Raw genomic sequence first — 21,992 nt, 5'->3', positions numbered from 1 at the left:
TCATCATTAAGTTGTAAGTTATTTCCTTAAAATCCAAGTAGTGAATTACCAAATTTTTTAAGGGGGTACAACTATTAAGTAAATAACCAGGACCACATTCCAGGTTGAAATTATATGGAACCGGTTAATTTGGGGTTGGGTTTTCTAGGATGTGGGGTGATCAATATAGGGGCAGAGGCCAGTGAAGAAGTGAGGAGGCTGCTTCAGATGCAAGGGTTGTTTGACCCCGGTGTTACCTCAGAGGCTGAATATTATACATCATAGTGAGGTTATGGGATGTGAAGTAGGATTTGTGCTGCTTCCCAGCTCTTCAGAATAAGGAACTGGCAGTAGAATAATATCAATAATTTATCAAGTGCTTGTGGTACTTAGCCAGCACTGTGTTCCCTGCTTGACATGGATTATCTCAATCCTTCTGGCTCTACATTTATTACCCTTATTTTGTTAACGAGGCTAAGTACCTTGTCCATCATCACAAATCTCGTGTGTTTTGGAGGTGGGATTGGATTTAGGTGCTCTAACTCCAGAGTTTATACTCCTCACTTCTCTTGTGTAATGCCTTCAGCTCATTACTTTTAAGTGTGCAGCTCCAGGACAATAGAAGGAAACCAGAGGCAAAAGGAACTCTATGTTACTGTGTGTGTCCATGCGAGTGTGTGAGAGTGTGTGTGTATATGTGTTCCTGTGTTTTGTTTTGGCCACTGAACTTTCAAACCTAAATATCTCATGTCTCCCAACACCTTTCTTTGCTTTTGGCCAAAAGTGCATGCATTCACTTATTCATTAATTTATTCATTCAATCAGTAGTCATTGAATGCTTATTATGAGCCAGGCACTGTTCTAGGCACTGTGGGTGTAGTAGTGAATAAGATAGGTATAATTTCCACTCAGTTGGAGGAGTCAAACATAAAACAAGTCAGTCAGATAATGTTAAGTGCTATAAAAATACAACAAGGAAATTAAAGATAAAATGTGACTGGTGGGTAGTGTTGTCAGGGGTATGCTATAGCAAAATCTGTATACCTCATAACAACAATAATAATAAAGCTGTATTTTTGAGAATCGTATAGTAGATAGAGGTGGAGGTAGAAAAGAGAGTAAGCTAGAAACATGTCAGTGAGAATAACGTTTTATCTAAGGAGGATGGGTTTTGGGAAATATGAAATTAGGGATTAGGCAAAATTGATAATAGGGCCAGCAAATACAACAGGATATGCCAATGAATTCTGGAGATACGGAAATGGCTATGCACAGTGGTTGTATAAATAGGTTTCCCTAGATCTCAGCCAGTAATGATTAAAACTCTTGCTTTGTACTTTGGGATGTGGTATATTAAGAACAAAAATAATGGCTGGGTGCAGTGGCTCTCGTCTGTAATCCCAGCACTTTGGGAGGCCAAGGCGGGTGGATCACGAGGTCAGGAGATCAAGACCATCCTGGCTAACACGGTGAAACCCTGTCTCTACTAAAAATACAAAAAAAATTAGCCAGGCCTGGTGGCGGGCGCCTGTAGTCCCAGCTACTCGGGAGGCTGAGGCAGGAGAATGGCGTGAACCCAGGAGGCGGAGCTTGCAGTGAGCCAAGATTGCGCCACTGCACTCCACCAGCCTGGGCAACAGAGCGAGACTCCGTCTCACAACAACAACAGCAAAAACAAAAATAATGTTTCAGAGCTGATTTGGAAAAATGATTTTCTGTTTGTTTTGTTTTCTTCATTAGTAGTCATTTTGGTGTATAAACGTTACATATGCTGGTTGAGCATTTGTGAATGGCATAATTTTTCTTCCCAACCCACCACGAAGTCAGTTTTAATTTAAAAGTGCTTGGTTTAATGGGAAAAGAAAAAAGAAAAAAAGTGCTTGGTGGAGGCGTAGTATTCACACCTTGGTAGAATTCACAGGCAGGAGGTGCAGCTGAGTGCTTTCACGGCTTGTTAGTCATGCTCCCTGGAGCTTCATTTCAATAATGAAATGACTGTTTTAAGCATAATCACTGGAAACTCCAGTCTTTTCTTAAAGACTGAACAGAGCCTTTGCTTATTTTATAAAAACTGGGAAAATATACTTGAAAGAGATTTGGCTTTTCTGATCATTTCTTTTATGAAACACTTCGATGCTCTGTTCTGGAGATACAAATGCTCAGGGGACAACGAAGTAGGCATTTGGTAGGTTCTCTGTTGACTCAGATTTCTGGACAGTCTTTTTGTAGAATGTCTATACAATAGTCATATTTTTATTGCTATGCAGTGCCACTGTATACTTTCATGAAATATTGCAGTCATAAACACCGTCTTTTCTTTTATAGGAAAATGGCATTCCTATGAAGAAAGCACGAAATGATGAATATGAGGTATATCCAAAGGTTTTTATTTTTGTGAATCACTTTTATATTGTCTGTTAAATACCTTGATGATAGTTTGCATTTGTAAAATGATTCTAAGGTTTTTACCCCTGCAAGACTTTCATGTGCATTCTGATGTTTTTCTTTAAGGCAGCTAGGGCAACTATTGCCATTTAACTTTTTTTATTGTGGTAAAATATTAATAACATAAGGTTTACCATTTTAACTTTTTTAAAGTACAATTTAGTGGCATTAAGTTATTTCACATTGTTGTGGAATCCTCATCACCATCCATCTCCAGAGCTTTTTCATCATCCCAAGCTGAAACTCTACATGTTGAGCAACTTCTCATTTCCTCCCTCCCCCGAGGCCCTGGGAAGCACTATTCTACTTTCTGTCTTACGAATTTGACTGTTGTAGGTATTTCATTTCCACTTCATTTTACAACGGGAAAACCTGAGAGAATTAGCACAGGAACCCAGATTTTAATAGTAAGTTAATTATCCTGGTAGATGGTCTAAAGTAAATGTACTTCATTATAAATGAAATATTTCACTTTAAATTATAAGAGAGAAGATGGTTTGAGAGGCTGTTTTAGAACCCAGGAACAATAATCTTTTGGGAGTAGAGGAGAAGAAAAACACTTATACCAACTGTATGCTAATATAAATATATTCTAAGTATGTATATTCTAAATATATCTAAATAAATATATGTGGCTGTCAAACCTTTAATAGTTCCTGACTTAGGACCAGAACATTTGATTGATGTCTGTCATTCCATCTCCTGCTACAAGTGTCCTTTTATCCCTCTGATTCTGATGCCAGGCAGCTTTTCCTGCTGCCTTCCTGTCTTCTTTTACCTTTCCAGCTTTATTTCCATTTATTCTCTACCCCAACTGAAACTTACAGCTCCAGCATTTGAATATACTTCCAAACATACCTATGGGGGCCTTTAAATTCCTACAACCTTTGCCTGCTATCTATCTTCTATATTTCTAAACTGGTGTGGTTCTTGAACCATCTACACTGGAACCACTTAGAGTGCTTGTTAAAAATTCAGATTCCGTGCCCCATCTCCTATTTACTAAGTCAGATTCTCTGCTTGATAGGGCCTGGTTAATCTAGGTATTTCACAAGTGTTCTAGGTGCATCCTAAACATGAAGTTTGAGAACCACTGCCCTAGATGTTGAGTGAACAAGGGTTTCTAGATCCCTAGGGACTTAGTGTATTAACCTGAAACAGTTATTTCAGGTTAATGAAATACATTAGTGGGAAAAACATATTCTGAGCCCAGACGTTCAAATTAAAATTTAATTCTTAGAACACAGTTTTTATGTTAGAGACTGTCTGATTTGAGTTTATTTGAAATTTTCAGGATTAGAGAGGAAAGAAGAGTGATTTCTTCCTGTCTTTTCCCCATGTATATAAAATGTACTGACTGCTTTTTCATACATCTGATTAGTTTTTCTGTTTTGACTTCTGCAACAAAAATACAAGGAAAAAAATGGAGAGAAAGAAAAGGATCGAAGGAGTAGTTCACAGTCCTTGCCACATGCACAACTTTCTGATTTGACTTGTGCTCCTTTTATCTTTTTTATTTTCATATAAAATTTGGCAGACCATTGTTGGTTTATAATTAACATTAATCTTAGGAAAACCAGGCTAGCATTGGCTTTAAAAAATTAATTACAGGACAAATACATTTCAGCTGGAGAGAAGAAAGGCAGGTTGGAAATAAGCTCTTAGTGATTAGGAGCAAATGAAGAGGGAGAATGTGGTTTGCAGGCTTAAAATTCAAACCTCATTTATTGTTCATTTGGCCTAATTCAAGTATCTGTGAGTGGTTTTGGTAGGTGTCATTGTGTAAAACGATTGTCACCAGCTTGGTCTTCTTGGTCACCTCTGAGTATTCATCTGCAAGCATTTGTTCTCCTATAGCCAGGCTTTCAGGGATGAATAAATTATGTGAACATCTGCCATTTACTTTGGTTTTTCTTTTTAACAGCTACTTCAGACATATTTAAACAGGTGCAGGGGTACCTCATGAAAGAGCATAGAAAATGAAACGTAACAGCAGGACTGTATGTAAGGTTGCTAAGATAGGTATGAGACATACTTCTAAGGAGCAGTTATTGAGAATTTATTCTCAGCTCTGTTGTTTATCTCATTATGGGCTTGCAGCTTTGCCATTTGTAACCTTTAGTCTTATGTAGAAAAACTTAATATAAATCATCATTACTTTTATGGCTCAATATATATCTACATTTAATTGTGTAAATAGCATTCTTTGAAATAACAGCATTCCATGTTACACTAGAAAACCTCCGTGATACTGTTCAGCAATGCTTTAGTCCAGCTTTGGCTGCATATTAAAATTGCTTGGAGAGCCTATATAAATAAGCAGTGCCCTGGCTCCACCCAGAGCAATTTAATTCAGATAGATGAGAGACGGGGCTCTGGGAAACTTTTTTTTTTTTTTAATTGGTTGAAGCTGGTGAGGTGGTATTGATGTATGGCATGATCGAAAATAAGTATGTTAAATCACTTCTTCTCAAATGATTTGGGATGGAGGACTAGTTTTTTGGCTAGTTTATTTCTAATTGGTTGTAAATGGATACTTTAAAAAAATGCAATCAAAATGAATCGTTAGAAAAGTGTTGGCAGGGCACGGTGGCTCACGCCTGTAATCCCAGCACTTTGAGAGGCCGAGGCAGGTGGATCACGAGGTCAGCAGATCGAGACCATCCTGGCTAACACAGTGAAACCCCGTCTCTACTAAAAATACAAAAAATTAGCTGGGCATGGTGGCGGGTGCCTGTAGTCCCAGCTACTCGGGAGGCTGAGGCAGGAGAATGGCGTGAACCCGGAAGGTGGAGCTTGCAGTGAGCCGAGATTGCGCCACTGCACTCCAGCCTGGGCGACAAAGCGAGACTCTGTCTCAAAAAAAAAAAAAAAAAAAGAGTTCCAGACCAGCCTGGCCAGCATAGTGAAACCCTGTCTCTACTAAGAATACAAAAATTAGCAGGCATGCTGGTGGGCACCTGCAATCCCAGCTACTTGGGATGCTGAGGCAGGAGAATTGCTTGAACCCGGGAGGTGGAGGTTGCAGTGAGCCGAGATTGTGCTGCTGCACTTCAGCCTGGGTGACAGAGCAAGACTCCATCTTGGGAGAAAAAAAAAAAAGGAAAGTGTAATTCAGGTTCCAATTTTTTATTATTAGATTCAACAGCTATAAAAATTGCTCTTTTAAATTGCTACAAATGTTTGTAAATGAGCCAGTAACAATCAGTTTGCAGACTGGCCCTGGTACTTGGCTGTGCTTGGAGTACAGTGTTTTAAACCATCGTTGTTTCCCTGATAAATTGTTAGTTATTGATGTCAAAATGTGTGCAAATCAACTTTAACCTTAAGACTTTCTCTTTGTAAGGCAAACTGTAGGGAATTATTTTTACTCATCATTGACCTAGGGTCTCCTTTGGTTTATGCATTCTACAAAGTTCAGAAATTAAAAAAAGTGAAGCCATAGTCAGTTTGTAATTTTAGGGAGTCTGAACTCACTAGATAGGCAAGCTAAGTCTAGAATATTTAGTGTAGCTCTTGGTGAACTCTGTTTAATAGCTGTACTTTTGTCCTTAATTTTACACTGTGATTGTAACTTGGATTTAATTATTGTTTTATCATTTTAAAATATATTTGACTTCATAATTTTCTGTATATTGTCATTGATCTTCGTAACAACCTTGTGTGGTGAGTGGGACAGAGATTATCACACTTACTTTACAGATTGGAAAAGTGAGACTGAATCCTTACATGAGGGACTGGTTCTCTCACTTCTATTTTAGTTGGAAAATAAAAATTGAAACACATTTCTTGACTCCATTCTAGTTTTGTCACTACACATCAAAGATATTCTCAGACTTGTAACCTCTGACACTGTGTATAAGTGCTCAAGTGACATGGTGGCCTAAATTCGGCTGTGTTTTAGACAACTCTAATTTCTAGGAAAAATTTAAGGCATAGGTAGATGTATGATGGAGACTCTAAACATTTTTTTTGTGGGGGAAAACATCTAAACCATTTTTATAAGGGAGGTAACAAAAAATAAAAGGTAAAATTTTTAATGTTCTCTCTTTGTTTTGTTTTTAACTGCAGAATCTGTTTAATATGATTGTAGAAATACCTCGGTGGACAAATGCTAAAATGGAGGTACCGATATACTTTATTAATATAAAACCAAAATGATTGTAATGATATAAAACTTTGTTGCAAGTTGTTTGGCATAATATTTTGAATTTGGGATAGTTGAGAAAAATACTCAAAGCTAAGTATATACTTTATGGTTTTATAGAGTTTTTTTTTTCAATTTTGCCTCTCAGTTTGTTATATACATATTAATTTTCTTTTTTTCTCCTTTGAAAATGGCAAATCCTTTTAAAAGTTATTTAAGTAGATTCTGAGATATATTTGGTTCATAGATGGAACTGAAACTTTTATTTGGGGCTGATGGCAATTTTAATTTCTTAGGACTCAATTCTCCTTTAGATTTTATTCTACCAGGAAATAAATAATTTCCTGGTTAACTCAATTTATGGCTATCACAGAGCATCTGCTATTTTTCTGGTTAGTTTTTTTTTTTTTAAATTATTCCGGGAGATGAACCTATAAGAACTTCCCTTTTGCTTTTCAGAATTTTCTTGTTCTTTCTTCAGTTAGCTATAGAAGCTTATATATAAGCTTCCTTATAGTTCTAAGTGAAATTTAATTTATGTAACTTTGTTTAGTTATATAAACCTTCTATAACTTTAGGTGTGATAGCAAATATTATTTTAAGTATTTAAATTAGGCATTATTATGTAGGTGTATGTTTTTCAGAATTTATATTTGGAAGAGAATTGTCAGTACTATCACCAGGTCCTGGCAGTATTTTTTGTTAACACTTTACTAGGAAAAGGTAAAGATATTAGATTATTCTTTTGGTGTTGTTTCATGTATAATGTTTCATCATTCTTGCTGCTCTACCTCAGTTAGGTGTAGGATCCAAGGATCTGTGAGAATTTACCTAACTTAAGCAGTGTTTCTTCATTCAACATGGCTTATTTTTTTGTTTCCTATGTACATAGGTTTTAAAGATAGCAATGTGAATATACTTGATAGAAAACTAACTTTGAGGCCGAGTGCAGTGGCTCACACCTGTAATCCCAGCCCTTTGGGAAGCCGAGGCGGGCAGATCACTTGAGGCCAGGAGTTTGATTGAGACCAGCCTGGCCAACATGGCAAAACCCCATCTCTACTAAATATACAAAAATTAGCTGGGCACAAATTTTTGCATGGTGGTGCATGTCTGTAATCCCATCTACTCAGGAGACTGAGGCATGAGATTTGCTTGAACCCAGGAGGCAGAGGTTGCACTGAGCTGAGATCGCACCACTGCACTACAGCCTGGGTGACAGAATGAAACTCTGTCTCAAAAAAAAAAAAAAGAAAAAAGAAAACTAACTTTGAAATAAGATCAGTTTGTGAGAGTCTCTTTTTTGGTGATTTTTTAACTTTATTGTATATTGACAATTTTTAATCATATATATTTATAGGGTACAAAGTGACATTATGACTTATGAATACAGTACGGAATAACTAAATCAAGCTAAATAATATATCTGTCACATCAAATACTTACCATTTTTTGTGGTGAGAACATATGAAATTTATTCATAGCGATTTTGAAATGTACATTATTAACTATACTCATCAAGTTGTGTTGTTGTCTCAACAACAAAAAATCTCATTCTTCCTGTCTGAGATTTTGTATCCTTTGACTATCATTTCCGTATTCCCCCTACCCTTACCCTCTGTAACCATAATTCTACTCTCTGCTTTTATGAGTTCAATTTTTTAGATTCCACATATAGGTGAGAACATGAGATATTTGTCTTTCTGTGCCTGGGTTATTTCACTTGCCATAATGTTCTCCAGTTTCATCCATGTTGCCACAAATGACAGAATGTTCTGCTTTTTTTAAGGCCAAGTGCTATTTTATTATGTATATATACCACATTTTCTTTATCCATTCATCTGTTGATGGACACTTAGGTTGATTATATATTATTTCCAATGTTTTTTGATGGAGTCTCTAGAGTTGTCTTTATATAAGATCGTATCATCAGCAAACAGTGACAGTTTCACTTTCTTTCCTACTTTGGATGCCTTTTATTGTTTTGTCTTGCCTAATTGCTCTGGCTAGGATGTCCAATACTATGTTGAATAAAAGTGGCAAAAGTGGGCATCCTTTTCTTTTTCCAAATCTTAGAGGAAAGGCTTTCAGCATTTCACTATTGAATATAGGCTAGGAATCTTTGAGTTAGCTTTATTATCATAATATTGATGGTAATAAAGCCTGAGATTAGTAACAAAAGGCAAGTTGATTAATCTTTATCCTCTTGCCATCTCAATCATTTTATTATTTGTGTTAGAAATAATGGAGTACATAAATAATAGAGTGACTAAATATATAATCTGATGTTTCCTTTCCAGTTTTTCTCATATAGTGCTATAAATTAGTAATAAGAGCTGGCTTAATTTCTTTTAAAGCACCTTTGATCATTAAGTTGGAATATGAATGTTTAGTCTGAAAATAGCAGATTTTTAAAAGTACTATTTGGACATAGAATTAATTATTTCTTATCCCGTCCCTTTTTTTCCTTCTGTGATTTGCTTAGATTGCCACCAAGGAGCCAATGAATCCCATTAAACAATATGTAAAGGATGGAAAGCTACGCTATGTGGCAAATATCTTCCCTTACAAGGGTTATATATGGAATTATGGTACCCTCCCTCAGGTAACATTTTTGTTACAATGGTAAAACGTTTCTGTCTTCTGAAAAAATTGCCTTATAAATCCTGTGAACTACTTGAATTTACATTGGTTCTGAGGACATGTCATTTGGAGAGGTTTGTAAATTTGGAATTTATTAATGTGGATGGAGTTTTAGCATATCAATAAATTTTTGTTTTAAACCATATATATGTCTATACTCAAGTTCTTGGAGTCAGGCATATGGAATGTTCACATTTGACATTTTGAATACATTTTTTTTTCTGGCCTTGGCTATTAAGTGTCAGTGAAAAACTTTTAAGCGAGGCTTTATCTACAGTCATTCCTTTTAACATGACAAGTTATGCTTTTATACACATTCATATATGATAGCAAGAATTTTACATTTTAAACTTTAACAGATGAATGTGTTAAATTATTAACTTTTTTCCTGGAACTCATTGTAAATTGAATTGCACAACTTATATTATTTACTGTTATGAGTTAATAATTTTTAAGTAGAAAGCAGAGAAAACAAGAGCTAAATAATGACAAGGTAGCATTCCTGTTGGAGAATAACAACTATTTGCTTTTTTCCTTTCTTTACCTCTTTTGGTTTTCTCTCATGTTTCCTCATTCCCAGGAAGAGGTGTAACTCTTCCAGATTATTTAGTGAGTAAAACTCAGAATATGCTGAATCAAAATTCTAGGTTTTGGGGACACAGAGAACCATCTGCCTTTATGTTTATAAAAACCATAGACCATCTGTCTGGAAATTTAATTTTTATATTTTTATTTATTTTAATATTTTGCATGAAATTTCAAGATGGTATTGGGGAAATATCTGAGAAGAGAGTTCTTGTTTTATCCAACATGAAAAAGCAACTGCCTGTGTAGAATAAACATTCACAGGAAAAAAAAAAAATTGTTTTCTGAAGAGTCAGGCTGTCTCTGATTCAGTTAGACCACCCAAATGGATACATTCTTGGTTAAAATGGGCACTTCTAAAGTGATGTGCTAAGAATGAGAATGCCTGTGGAAACCATGAAAGCAGGTTTTCTAACTCTCCAGGTACCTAAATAGATATGCTGTTTGACCCAACAGCAAAAGGGTGAAAAAGTTCTATAAAGCTTAGGGGATGCAGCCTGTAGGAAATGTGTGGATGAGGGGAATGCTGAAGAAGCCAATGAATTAGAGACAGACAAAAACAGAGAAGTAAGTAGAGGAGCTAGAGAATAAACTAAAGTGCATGTATTTATTTCTTTAAACATTTATTAAGGATTTATGTGCTAGGCAGGATATTAGGTGTTGGGTATATAAAGACAGATGAAATTGAGATGTAACATCAAGGCCTTATAATAAGTGACTGGAAAATGTGGGTTTGGGAGTGAGATTGTCACTTTCTAGTAATGTGGCCTTGGAAAAGATACTTTTCCTCATTTTCTTCATCTGTAAAATGGAGAACATAAAATATCTACTTCTTATCTTTGTATTGAGATTAAATGAGTTACTGCATTTGAATAGTGTGTAACATGTAGTAATCAATTATTGTTATAATTAAGACTGGTACTTTTATTATCGTATGGTTCTTTCCCTAAAGTTATTTATAGTCTGATTGGGGCAATCCACAACTAAACCGCTGGTTATGATCTGGTATAATAGGCACTACTAATTCATCTACTAATTTAAAATTATGAAAAAAATTAAAAAGCAAACCTATTGACAGGAAGGAGAGAAGGGGAGGAATGGAGGTAAAAACAAAAGAAGCTTCTGTAGTTTTCTATTTAAAGTCCTGCCAAATTTCTGTGCTCCTCTGGATGTGTTTGGATTTCAAGATGTTCTGCAGTGGTATTAATCTGGCAGGTCGTTCTTCTACTAAGAAAACATAATTAGACTGTGGTAGTCCCTTAATTCATTATTCACCCTGCATTCACCATTGCCTACCTAAGTTTCATACTCCATCCAACATCCAAATTGATATTTTTAAAACACAAATTTGCAGATGCTTTTCTTGTACAAGAACGCTTTAATGGTCTCCTGTTGCTTAAAAGATAAAATACAAAATTCTTAACACTGCTACTCAACTCTGTGTGATCTGGCCTCCGCTTACTTCTCTATCCTCATTTTGCAGCATTCCTCCTTTCTCACGTCTATCCATCACAAAGTCTTCTTCAGTGTTTCTAACTTAACCTCAATGTATCCTCACCAGGCCTTCACCAAACTGTTCATTCATTCAATACATATTTATTAAAGGCCTGTATATTTGCAAGGTGTTCTTGTAAGTACTGCAGGTAAAGCAGTGATAAAAAGTGACAAATATTTCTCTGGAGCTTTTATTTTAGTCAGATAAACAGACAATAAACAAAATAAACCCCAAGTAAAATGTCAGGTGGTGGTAAGTATGTCATAGAAAAGTTAAGCAGGGAATGGGGCTAGGGGATGTTAGGATTGTTGCAATTTAGACAGGGAGATGATCTCAGTGAGAAGGTGTTATTTGAGTAAAGATCTAAAGGAAGTGAGGGAACAAGTAGTGTGGACATCTAGAGGAAGAGCAGTCCAACCAGAAACAGCAAGTATAAAGGTCCTGAGGTGGAAAGAGGCCTAGCATGTGTGAGTATCAAAAAGGAAGCCAGTGTGGCTAGAATGGAAGTGAAAGAAGAAATAGACCTGCATTCTCTCTGCCATTTTCAACTAGAGATCTGTACTACTTTTTTAAACCTGACTGATCTTAGAGAGAGAGAGAGAGAGAGAGAGTGTGTGTGTAGGTGTGTGTGTGTGTGAATACACCATAAATTTCATATAAGTTAGTTAGTTATCAAAGAAAATAACTAAATTGAATGATGTTTTTAAGAATGCTGAAATCATGCCAGTTGCTTATGGGATAGCTTATGGAATAGCTCTACCTGATTTTTTTTTTTTTTTTCCTGCTTGATTGTTGATGTTCAGACATGACCCTGTTAAAATGAGAGCCAGCCTGTGGTCCCATTTACCTTTTTAATCTCATCTCCAACTCTCCTTCTGCCTTTTGCTTCTTCACTTCCACACTGGCACTCTGGTGCTCAGAGCACACTCATGTCTCAAGCCCTCACCTTCACTGTGTCCTCTCCCTGGAACACTCCTTTCCAGGCATGCACATGGCTTCCTTAAATTGCCCTTAAGTCATCTTCTTCATAGTATCTGCCAACCATCCTTTAAAACTTCTAACCCTACTCCCATTCCCCCTCTCATACTTTATTTCCCTTTTCTATAACACCTGCCAAATTGTAACCTGCTGTATAATTCATTTATTATGTTTATTGTTAATTTCTCCCAGCTAGAATTCAGACTTCATGAGGGCAGGAATTCTGTCTCTTTTGTTCACTGATACATTCTGACTACCCAGCTTAGTGCCTGCCATGGAGTCAATAACTGTGAAATGAATAAATTAATGCATTGTGTATGTGTGTCACATTTGTCTCATAGGCGTGTGTGGGTACTTTTGCTGTTCTATGATTCGTCTTGTAACAGCAAGAAACTTGTTCAAAGCAGTTACCGAGCCAACTGTGTGCTTAGAAGAACGTTTAAGCAGCAGAATACTGTTTAAGTAGTAGTCTGTCCACTTAGCTTGTGATTCATCAGTATGCCATCGTTATTTAGACCTTCAGCTGTCTAGACCATTAGCCTGAATAGCATCTCCCACACTCCTAATAATGCCTTCCTCAAAGTTTGAGCTTCCCCGGGCAAAAATTCATCTTCGTCTTCCCACCAGTTTATTCATATTGCCCACATGTAATGGGTTATTTCAGTGTTATATCTCATTGAGTGAATATTTAGAATACCTGTCTGGAAAATATTAAAAGACTAGATTCAGTTTAAATTCAAAATTTCTTCAGTCTTAATGTAGTATTGATATGTTTATTTTGTGCTTAATTATAAATTTGGTTCATTGACCTCCCCAATCAAATATATAGTACTACTTATTAGCTTTATAACCTGAGACAAGTGACTAAATCTCTCTAGGCCTGTTTGTTTATCTGGATGATCATACTACCTACCCCACAAGGTTATTGTGAGTATTGAATGAGTTGATCAGAGATGTTTGGCCCCATAGTGAGTTCTTAATAATATTAACTCAATGATGATGATTAGCTACTAGTAGTAAAAACACTGGTAGAGGCTTTTGCTCCAAATTAAAGCTGGGAAAGCATAGGTAATGGCTCATCCCTGTAATTCCAGTTCTTTGGGAGGCCAAGACAAGAGGATCAGTTGAGGCCAGGAGTTTAAGGTTGCAGTGAGCCATGGTCATACCACTGTTCTTCAGCCTGGGTGGCAGAGTGAAACCCTCTCTTAAAAAAAAAAAAAAAAAAAAAAAGACGACGGTAGTGGGAAAGTCAAAGGTCTTCCTTCGACTTGTGATAGGAATGCTGGTTAATCAGGAAGATATTCTTAAGAACCACCTGTATATATGGCTTTGTATGATTCAGGGATTTTTTAAGAGACCTAAGGCCCCTCCCCCTCCCCCTCCCCTCCCCCTCCCATCCCCCTCCCCTCCCCCTCCCCTCCCCCTCCCCATCCCCTCCCCCTCCCCCTCCCCTCCCCTCCCCTCCCCCTCCCCTCCCCCTCCCCCTCCCCTCCCCCTCCTGCTCCCCCTCCCCCTCCCGCTCCCTCCTTCCATCTCCCTCTCCTTCTTTTTTCGGTCTCTCTCTGTTGCCGAAGCTGGACTGTACTGCGGTGATCTCGGCTCACTGCAACCTCCCTGCCTCGGGCTCCTGTGATTCTCCTGCCTCGGCCTGCCGAGTGCCTGGTATTGCAGGCGCACACCACCACGCCTGACTGGTTTTTGTGTTTTTGGTGGAGACAGGGTTTCGCCCTGTTGACCGCGCTGGTCTCCAGCTCCTGGCCTCGAGTGATCTGCCCGCCTCGGCCTCCTGAGGTGCTGGGATTGCAGATGGAGTCTCGCTCACTCAGTGCTCAATGTTGCTCAGGCTGGAGTGCAGTGGCGTGATCTCAGCTCGCTACAACCTCCACCTCCCAACCGCCTGCCTTGGCCTCCTAAAGTGCTAAGATTACAGCCTCTGCCCTGCCACCACCCCGTCTAGGAAGTGAGGAGCGTCTCTGCCTGGCCGTCCATCATCTGGGATGTGAGGAGCCCCTCTGCCCGGCTGCCCTGTCTGGGAAGTGAGGAGCGCCTCTGCCCGGCCGCCATCGCGTATAGGAAGTGAGGAGCGTCTCTGCCCGGCCGCCCATCGTCTGGGAAGTGAGGAGCGCCTCTGCCCAGTCGCCCCATCTGGGAGGTGAGGAGCACCTCTGCCCGGCCGCCACCCCGTCTGGGAGGAAGTGAGGAGCGCCTCTGCCCGGCCGCCCCGTCTGGGAAGTGAGGAGCGCCTCTACCTGGCCGCCCCGTCTGGAAAGTGAGGAGCGCCTCTGCCCAGCTGCCCAACGTCTGGGAAGTGAGGAGCGCTTCTGCCCGGCCACCCTGTCTGGGAGATGAGGAGCGCCTCTGCCCGGCCGCCCAACGTCTGGGAAGTGAGGAGCGCCTCTGCCCGGCCGCCCCATCTGGGAGGTGAGGAGTGCCTCTGCCCGGCCGCCACCCCGTCTGGGAGGAAGTGAGGAGCACCTCTGTCTGGCCGCTCCGTCTGGGAGATGAGGAGCACCTCTGCCCAGCCGCCCCGTCTGGGAGGTGAGGAGCGCCTCTGCCTGGCTGCCACCCCGTCTGAGAGGAAGTGAGGAGCGCCTCTGCCCGGCGCCCCATCTGGGAAGTGAGGAGCGCCTCTGCCCGGCCGCCAGCCCGTCTGGGAGGTGAGAAGCGCCTCTGCCCGGCCGCCACCCCGTCTGGGAAGCGAGGAGCACCTCTGCCTGGCCGCCCCATCTGGGAGGTGAGGAGCGCCTCTGCCTGGCCACCCATCGTCTGGGAGGTGAGGAGCGCCTCTGCCCGGCCGCCCCGTCTGGGAAGTGAGCGCCTCTGCCCAGCCGCCCGGTCTGGGAAGTGAGGAGCGCCTCTGCCCGGCCGCCCCCTCTGGGAAGTGAGGAGCGCCTCTGCCCGGCCGCCACCCCGTCTGGGAGGAAGTGAGGAGTGCCTCTGCCCGGCCGCCACCCCGTCTGGGAAGTGAGGAGCGCCTCTGCCCGGCCGCCACCCCGTCTGGGAAGTGAGGAGCGCCTCTGCCCGGCCGCCCCGTCTGGGAAGTGAGGAGCGCCTCTGCCCGGCCGCCCCGTCTGGGAGGTGAGGAGCGCCTCTGCCCGGCCGCTCCGTCTGGGAGGTGAGGAGCGCTTCTGCCCGGCCGCCACCCCATCTGGGAAGCGAGGAGCGCCTCTGCCCGGGCGCCCCGTCTGGGAAGTGAGGAGCGCCTCTGCCCGGCCGCCACCCCGTCTAGGAAGCGAGGAGCGCCTCTGCCCGGCCGCCCCATCTGGGAAGTGAGGAGCGCCTCTGCCCGGCCGCCACCCCGTCTGGGAAGTGAGGAGCGCCTCTGCCCGGCCACCCTGTCTGGGTGGTGAGGAGCGCCTCTGCCTGGCTGCCACCCCGTCTGGGAGGAAGTGAGGAGCGCCTCTGCCCGGCCGCCACCCCGTCTGGGAGGAAGTGAGGAGCACCTCTGTCTGGCCGCTCCGTCTGGGAGATGAGGAGCACCTCTGCCCAGCCGCCCCGTCTGGGAGGTGAGGAGCGCCTCTGCCTGGCTGCCACCCCGTCTGAGAGGAAGTGAGGAGCGCCTCTGCCCGGCGCCCCATCTGGGAAGTGAGGAGTGCCTCTGCCCGGCCGCCACCCCGTCTGGGAGGTGAGAAGCGCCTCTGCCCGGCCGCCACCCCGTCTGGGAAGCGAGGAGCACCTCTGCCTGGCCGCCCCATCTGGGAGGTGAGGAGCGCCTCTGCCTGGCCACCCATCGTCTGGGAGGTGAGGAGCGCCTCTGCCCGGCCGCCCCGTCTGGGAAGTGAGCGCCTCTGCCCAGCCGCCCGGTCTGGGAAGTGAGGAGCGCCTCTGCCCGGCTGCCCCCTCTGGGAAGTGAGGAGCGCCTCTGCCCGGCCGCCACCCCGTCTGGGAGGAAGTGAGGAGTGCCTCTGCCCGGCCGCCACCCCATCTGGGAAGTGAGGAGCGCCTCTGCCCGGCCGCCACCCCGTCTGGGAAGTGAGGAGCGCCTCTGCCCGGCCGCCCCGTCTGGGAAGTGAGGAGCGCCTCTGCCCGGCCGCCCCGTCTGGGAGGTGAGGAGCGCCTCTGCCCGGCCGCTCCGTCTGGGAGGTGAGGAGCGCCTCTGCCCGGCCGCCACCCCATCTGGGAAGCGAGGAGCGCCTCTGCCCGGGCGCCCCGTCTGGGAAGTGAGGAGCGCCTCTGCCCGGCCGCCACCCCGTCTAGGAAGCGAGGAGCGCCTCTGCCTGGCCGCCCCGTCTGGGAAGTGAGGAGCGCCTCTGCCCGGCCACCACCCCGTCTGGGAAGCGAGGAGCGCCTCTGCCCGGCTGCCCCGTCTGGGAAGTGAGGAGCGCCTCTGCCCGGCCGCCCCGTCTTGGAGGTGAGGAGCGCCTCTGCCCGGCTGCCACCCCGTCTGGGAGGAAGTGAGGAGCGCCTCTGCCCGGCCGCCCCGTCTGGGAGGTGAGGAGCGCCTCTGCCCGGCCGCCCCCTCTGGGAAGTGAGGAGCACCTTTGCCCGGCCGCCCATCGTCTGGGAGATGAGGAGCGCCTCTGCCCGGCCACCCCGTCTGGGAGGTGAGGAGGGCCTCTGCCCGGCTGCCCCGTCTGGGATGTGAGGAGCGCCTCTGCCTGGCCGCCCCATCTGGAAAGTGAGGAGCGCCTCTGCCCGGCCACCCTGTCTGAGAGGTGAGGAGCGCCTCTGCCTGGCTGCCACCCCGTCTGGGAGGAAGTGAGGAGCGCCTCTGCCTGGCTGCCCCATCTGGGAGGAAGTGAGGAGCACCTCTGTCTGGCTGCTCCATCTGGGAGATGAGGAGCACCTCTGCCCAGCCGCCCCGTCTGGGAGGTGAGGAGCGCCTCTGCCTGGCTGCCACCCCGTCTGGGAGGAAGTGAGGAGCGCCTCTGCCTGGCGCCCCATCTGGGAAGTGAGGAGTGCCTCTGCCCGGCCGCCACCCCGTCTGGGAGGTGAGAAGCGCCTCTGCCCGGCCGCCACCCCGTCTGGGAAGCGAGGAGCGCCTCTGCCTGGCCGCCCCATCTGGGAGGTGAGGAGCGCCTCTGCCTGGCCACCCATTGTCTGGGAGGTGAGGAGCGCCTCTGCCCGGCCGCCCCGTCTGGGAAGTGAGCGCCTCTGCCCAGCCGCCCGGTCTGGGAAGTGAGGAGCGCCTCTGCCCGGCCGCCCCCTCTGGGAAGTGAGGAGCGCCTCTGCCCGGCCGCCACCCCGTCTGGGAGGAAGTGAGGAGTGCCTCTGCCCGGCCGCCACCCCATCTGGGAAGCGAGGAGCGCCTCTGCCCGGCCGCCCCGTCTGGGAAGTGAGGAGCGCCTCTGCCCGGCCGCCACCCCATCTGGGAAGCGAGGAGTGCCTCTGCCCGGCCGCCCCGTCTGGGAAGTGAGGAGCGCCTCTGCCCGGCCGCCCTGTCTGGGAGGTGAGGAGCGCCTCTGCCCGGCTGCCACCCCGTCTGGGAGGAAGTGAGGAGCGCCTCTGCCCGGCCGCCCCGTCTGGGAGGTGAGGAGCGCCTCTGCCCGGCCGCCCCCTCTGGGAAGTGAGGAGCACCTTTGCCCGGCCGCCCATCGTCTGGGAGGTGAGGAGCGCCTCTGCCCGGCCACCCCGTCTGGGAGGTGAGGAGGGCCTCTGCCCGGCCGCCCCGTCTGGGATGTGAGGAGTGCCTCTGCCTGGCCGCCCCATCTGGGAAGTGAGGAGCGCCTCTGCCCGGCCACCCTGTCTGAGAGGTGAGGAGCGCCTCTGCCTGGCTGCCACCCCTTCTGGGAGGAAGTGAGGAGCCCCTCTGCCTGGCTGCCACCCCTTCTGGGAGGAAGTGAGGAGCCCCTCTGCCCGGCCGCCCCGTCTGGGAGGTGAGGAGCGCCTCTGCCCGGCCGCCCCGTCTGGGAGGTGAGGAGCGCCTCTGCCCGGCCGCCGCGTCTGGGAGGTGAGGAGCGCCTCTGCCCGGCCGCCCCGTCTGGGAGGTGAGGAGCGCCTCTGCCCGGCCGCCCCGTCTGGGAGGTGAGGAGCGCCTCTGCCCGGCCGCCCCGTCTGGGAGGTGAGGAGCGCCTCTGCCCGGCCGCCCCGTCTGGGAGGTGAGGAGCGCCTCTGCCCGGCCGCCCCGTCTGGGAGGTGAGGAGCGCCTCTGCCCGGCCGCCCCGTCTGGGAGGTGAGGAGCGCCTCTGCCCGGCCGCCCCGTCTGGGAGGTGAGGAGCGCCTCTGCCCGGCCGCCCCGTCTGGGAGGTGAGGAGCGCCTCTGCCCGGCCGCCCTGTCTGGGAGGTGAGGAGCGCCTCTGCCTGGCTGCCACCCCGTCTGGGAGGAAGTGAGGAGCGCCTCTGCCTGGCCGCCCTGTCTGGGAGGTGAGGAGCGCCTCTGCCCGGCCACCCTGTCTGGGAGGTGTACCCAACAGCTCTGAAGAGACAGCGATGATCGGGAGTGGGCCATGAGGACGATGGCGGTTTTGTTGAAAAGAAGCGGGGGAAGTGTGGGAAAAAGAAAGGAGAGATCAGATTGTTGCTGTGTCTGTGTAGAAAGAGGTGGGCATAGGAGACTCCATTTTGTTCGGACTAGGAGAAATTCTGCCTTGGGATGCTGTTGATCTATGGCCTTTCCCCCAGCCCCGTGCTCTCTAAAACATGTGCTGTGTCAACTCAGGGTTAAATGGATTAAGGGCGGTGCAAGATGTGCTTTGTTAAACAGATGCTTGAAGGCAGCATGCTCTTTAAGAGTCATCACCACTCCCTAATCTCAAGTACCCAGGGACACAAACACTGCAGAAAGCCGCAGGGACCTCTGCCTAGGAAAACCAGAGACCTTTGTTCATGTGTTTATCTCCTGACCTTCTCTCCACTATCATCCTATGACCCTGCCATATCCCCCTCTCCGAGAAACACCCAAGAATGATCAATAAATACTTCATAAAAAAAAAAAAAAAAGAAAACTAGTAAAGAGGAAAAGGTCCAATATTTGGAAAAACAGCAGGTTTAGAGGAAGTACATAGAATCTAAGAACAAATGATGTTTATTTTGTTAAACTCGCATGTAATTATTTTGTACTTCCCTGATTTTGCTTTATCTTTGTTAATGCTATAATTAAAAACACATTTGGGTAAAAAAAAAAAAAAAAAAAGTGAATTTTTTTCACTCAGAGATCCATACCAAAAAAAAAAAAAAAAAAAAAAAGAGACCTAAGGACCAGAATGTGGTGATTAGAAATGTATTGGCCAGTACTTACAGATTGTAAGGTAATAATCACAAACACCTGCATGAAAATGAGAAGGATTTGTTTTAGGGTATAACAATAATGTGTGTATTCTGATTTATTCATTTTTATAACTTTGTAATCATCTTTTCTATAATACTGTTTTCCTGTTGATAGGTTGTTTGTAGCTTTCTTGGGTCCATGCTGAAGTTTTCCTGTATAGATAGTATATATACTTATATACCTGTTAGTCAAATTTGAGTTGTATAACTATTCTATAGATAGTATATATACTTATATACCTGTTAGTCAAATTATGAGTTGTATAACTATTTTACTTTACTAAGTATTTCCAGATTGTTTATAAAAGAAGTTGTGACAATTTATACTCCTGCCAGCAGTATATAGGGTTCCAGTACCCTGCATCCTTACTAATATTTTAGATTATAAGATTTTTAGGTTTTTGAAATAGTATCTTATTGTGATTTTAACTAGTATTTCTCTGATCAGACTAGGTGTCTTTTCTTAATTTATAAGTCATTCATGTTTCCCCTTCTTTTAATTACCTGTTCATATCTTCAGCCCATTTTAGTTGGGTTGCCCTTTTTCTTATTTAGTTGCCAAAACTATTTCTAAAGTCTGGAAGCTAATCTTTTTTCATTTTTGTGAAACCAATATTAAGATTTTGAACTTCTGCTTCTTGATAGTTCTTCTCCAGTGTTTGTTCTTCTCTAGTTGTCTGTTAATAGTTAAACACATAAGACTCCACAAGAGGGCATACCCAAAGCTTAAATTTGTCAAGATTTCCTTTCTTGTTGAAGTTATACTGTATTTTCAAGTTAAATTAGAGGTGACATAGTGTGTATCTCTTTTTGTAGTAAAAACTAAGGCCTGTAGGTGCAGAGTATTAAAGGTTGGAAATAAAGAGAACCAGTCTGGTATTTTTGCTGGTAAGGAAAATCATGAAGAATTGGCCCTAAACATAACAATATTGTAGAGTTTAAGAATTTTCCACTTGGGTACTTAATTTCTCAACGTGTGGAACCATATTGCTAGGTAATGTTGAAATTGGAGTTCTGAGGACCAGCCAACCAACAGAAATATTCACCACAACCAAGTTAATGTCAAGACAGTCTTTGTCTCTGTGTGAGGAAGGACTTAAAAAAAAATTAATGCTCATCAAAATTGTGATAAGTAGGTCATAAGTATGTGGGCTTCCTGTTCACTGGTAGCATTCATGCAGATTGTAAATGAGCGCTAACAATCTCAGCATTTTAGGGCTAGGATGTGTCTAAAGATCCTCTTATTGGCTGGCACAGTGGCTCACGCCTGTAATCCCAGCACTGTGGGAGGCTGAGGCAGGTGGATCACAAGGTCAGGAGATCGAGACCATCCTGGTTAACACAGTGAAACCCCATCTACACTAAAAATACCAAAACATTAGCCAGGCGTGGTGGTGGGCGCCTGTAGCCTGTAGTTACAGCCACTTGGGAGGCTGAGGCAGGAGAATCGCTTGAACCCAGGAGGAGCTTGCAGTGAGCCCAGATCGTGCCAGTGCACTCCAGCCTGGGAGACAGAGGGAGGCTCTGTCTGCAAAAAAAAAAAAAAAAAAAAAAAAAGATCCTTTTATTTAAGCCTTTCTTAGTGGCTGAAGAAACAGATCTGGATGGTTTAGTCAAGATAGTTTGTGGTAGAATCTAGATGTTTTCCTTTAGGCCAATGGGACTTCTAGCTTGTCGCATTTGTTCTCTTGGGAGTGGGAGTAGGGATAAGCAGAATTATGAGACGGGATTTCTGCATTAGCAAGGAGGAACCTCTCAGGTATTTTCTGATTCTGCAGTAGGTTGTTTGATTCTGATTATACCTGGGTGTCCCATCCTGGTTTCCCAGCACTTTAAGATTACCTTTATTGCATTTGTCTCAAATGCCATACCATTTATTAACATGACACTCTCCACTGTATTGACTGTTTCCTATACATCTCTGTTACTGGCCCAAAGTAGGTACTCAATAAATATTTTACTGTATGAATGAATGCCTGTTAATAGAAAAAAAGAAGCAGTAACGGGAAGACTGGGAAAGAACAGAACCTCTATAGGAAAGTTACTTAGGAGATTCTCAGAGTAAGAGAAGGTATTTGAAAGAAGAGAACCGTGAAGTAGATGGAGTTATATTTGAAAATAAATGCCATTCAATTGTTATCATAATTTGCACATAAAAAATAATTGATTAGTAGCATGAGTTCTAAAACAATCTTTACCATATAGAAACCATGAGTTTGTGCAAGTTTAAACTCTGTGTTTCAATTTACTTATCTATAAAATGGAATTTGTTATGGTACATTATTCATGCGGTATGTATGTATATATGTATATGTTGTGTGTGTATATATTAGCTAGAAAGTGTTTGTCACCTATGACCAGTATGTAAGATTAACTATTGTGGTTATTCTTACATTTTCTTAGTAGTATTAGTATTTGGGGCAGTGAAATGTTGTTGGACTTCATTTATTGATTTTTTTTTTAAGATAAAGTTAGGCCAGGTTATTTCTGAATAAACTAATTAGTACTAGAAGG

At 44.4% G+C, this 21,992-nt stretch overlaps 1 protein-coding gene across 5 annotated transcripts in view; it reads left to right on the top strand.

Moving 5' to 3' along the window:
• PPA2 (inorganic pyrophosphatase 2) overlaps window positions 1-21,992 on the top strand; it is a 113,795-nt gene that overhangs the window by 18,261 nt on the left and 73,542 nt on the right. For all 5 annotated transcript variants that reach the window (XM_054484614.2, XM_054484617.2, XM_054484616.2 and 2 more), the window contains exons 3-5: window positions 2,305-2,349; window positions 6,496-6,549; window positions 9,057-9,176. In XM_054484614.2, the coding sequence (XP_054340589.1) occupies window positions 2,305-2,349; window positions 6,496-6,549; window positions 9,057-9,176 (219 nt within the window). The remainder of the gene's footprint in view (window positions 1-2,304; window positions 2,350-6,495; window positions 6,550-9,056; window positions 9,177-21,992) is intronic.

The sequence above is a fragment of the Pongo pygmaeus genome, chromosome 3 (assembly GCF_028885625.2).
Source record: "Pongo pygmaeus isolate AG05252 chromosome 3, NHGRI_mPonPyg2-v2.0_pri, whole genome shotgun sequence".
Classification (NCBI taxonomy): Eukaryota; Metazoa; Chordata; class Mammalia; order Primates; family Hominidae; genus Pongo; species Pongo pygmaeus.
This window is presented reverse-complemented; position numbering and strand designations above follow the sequence as displayed.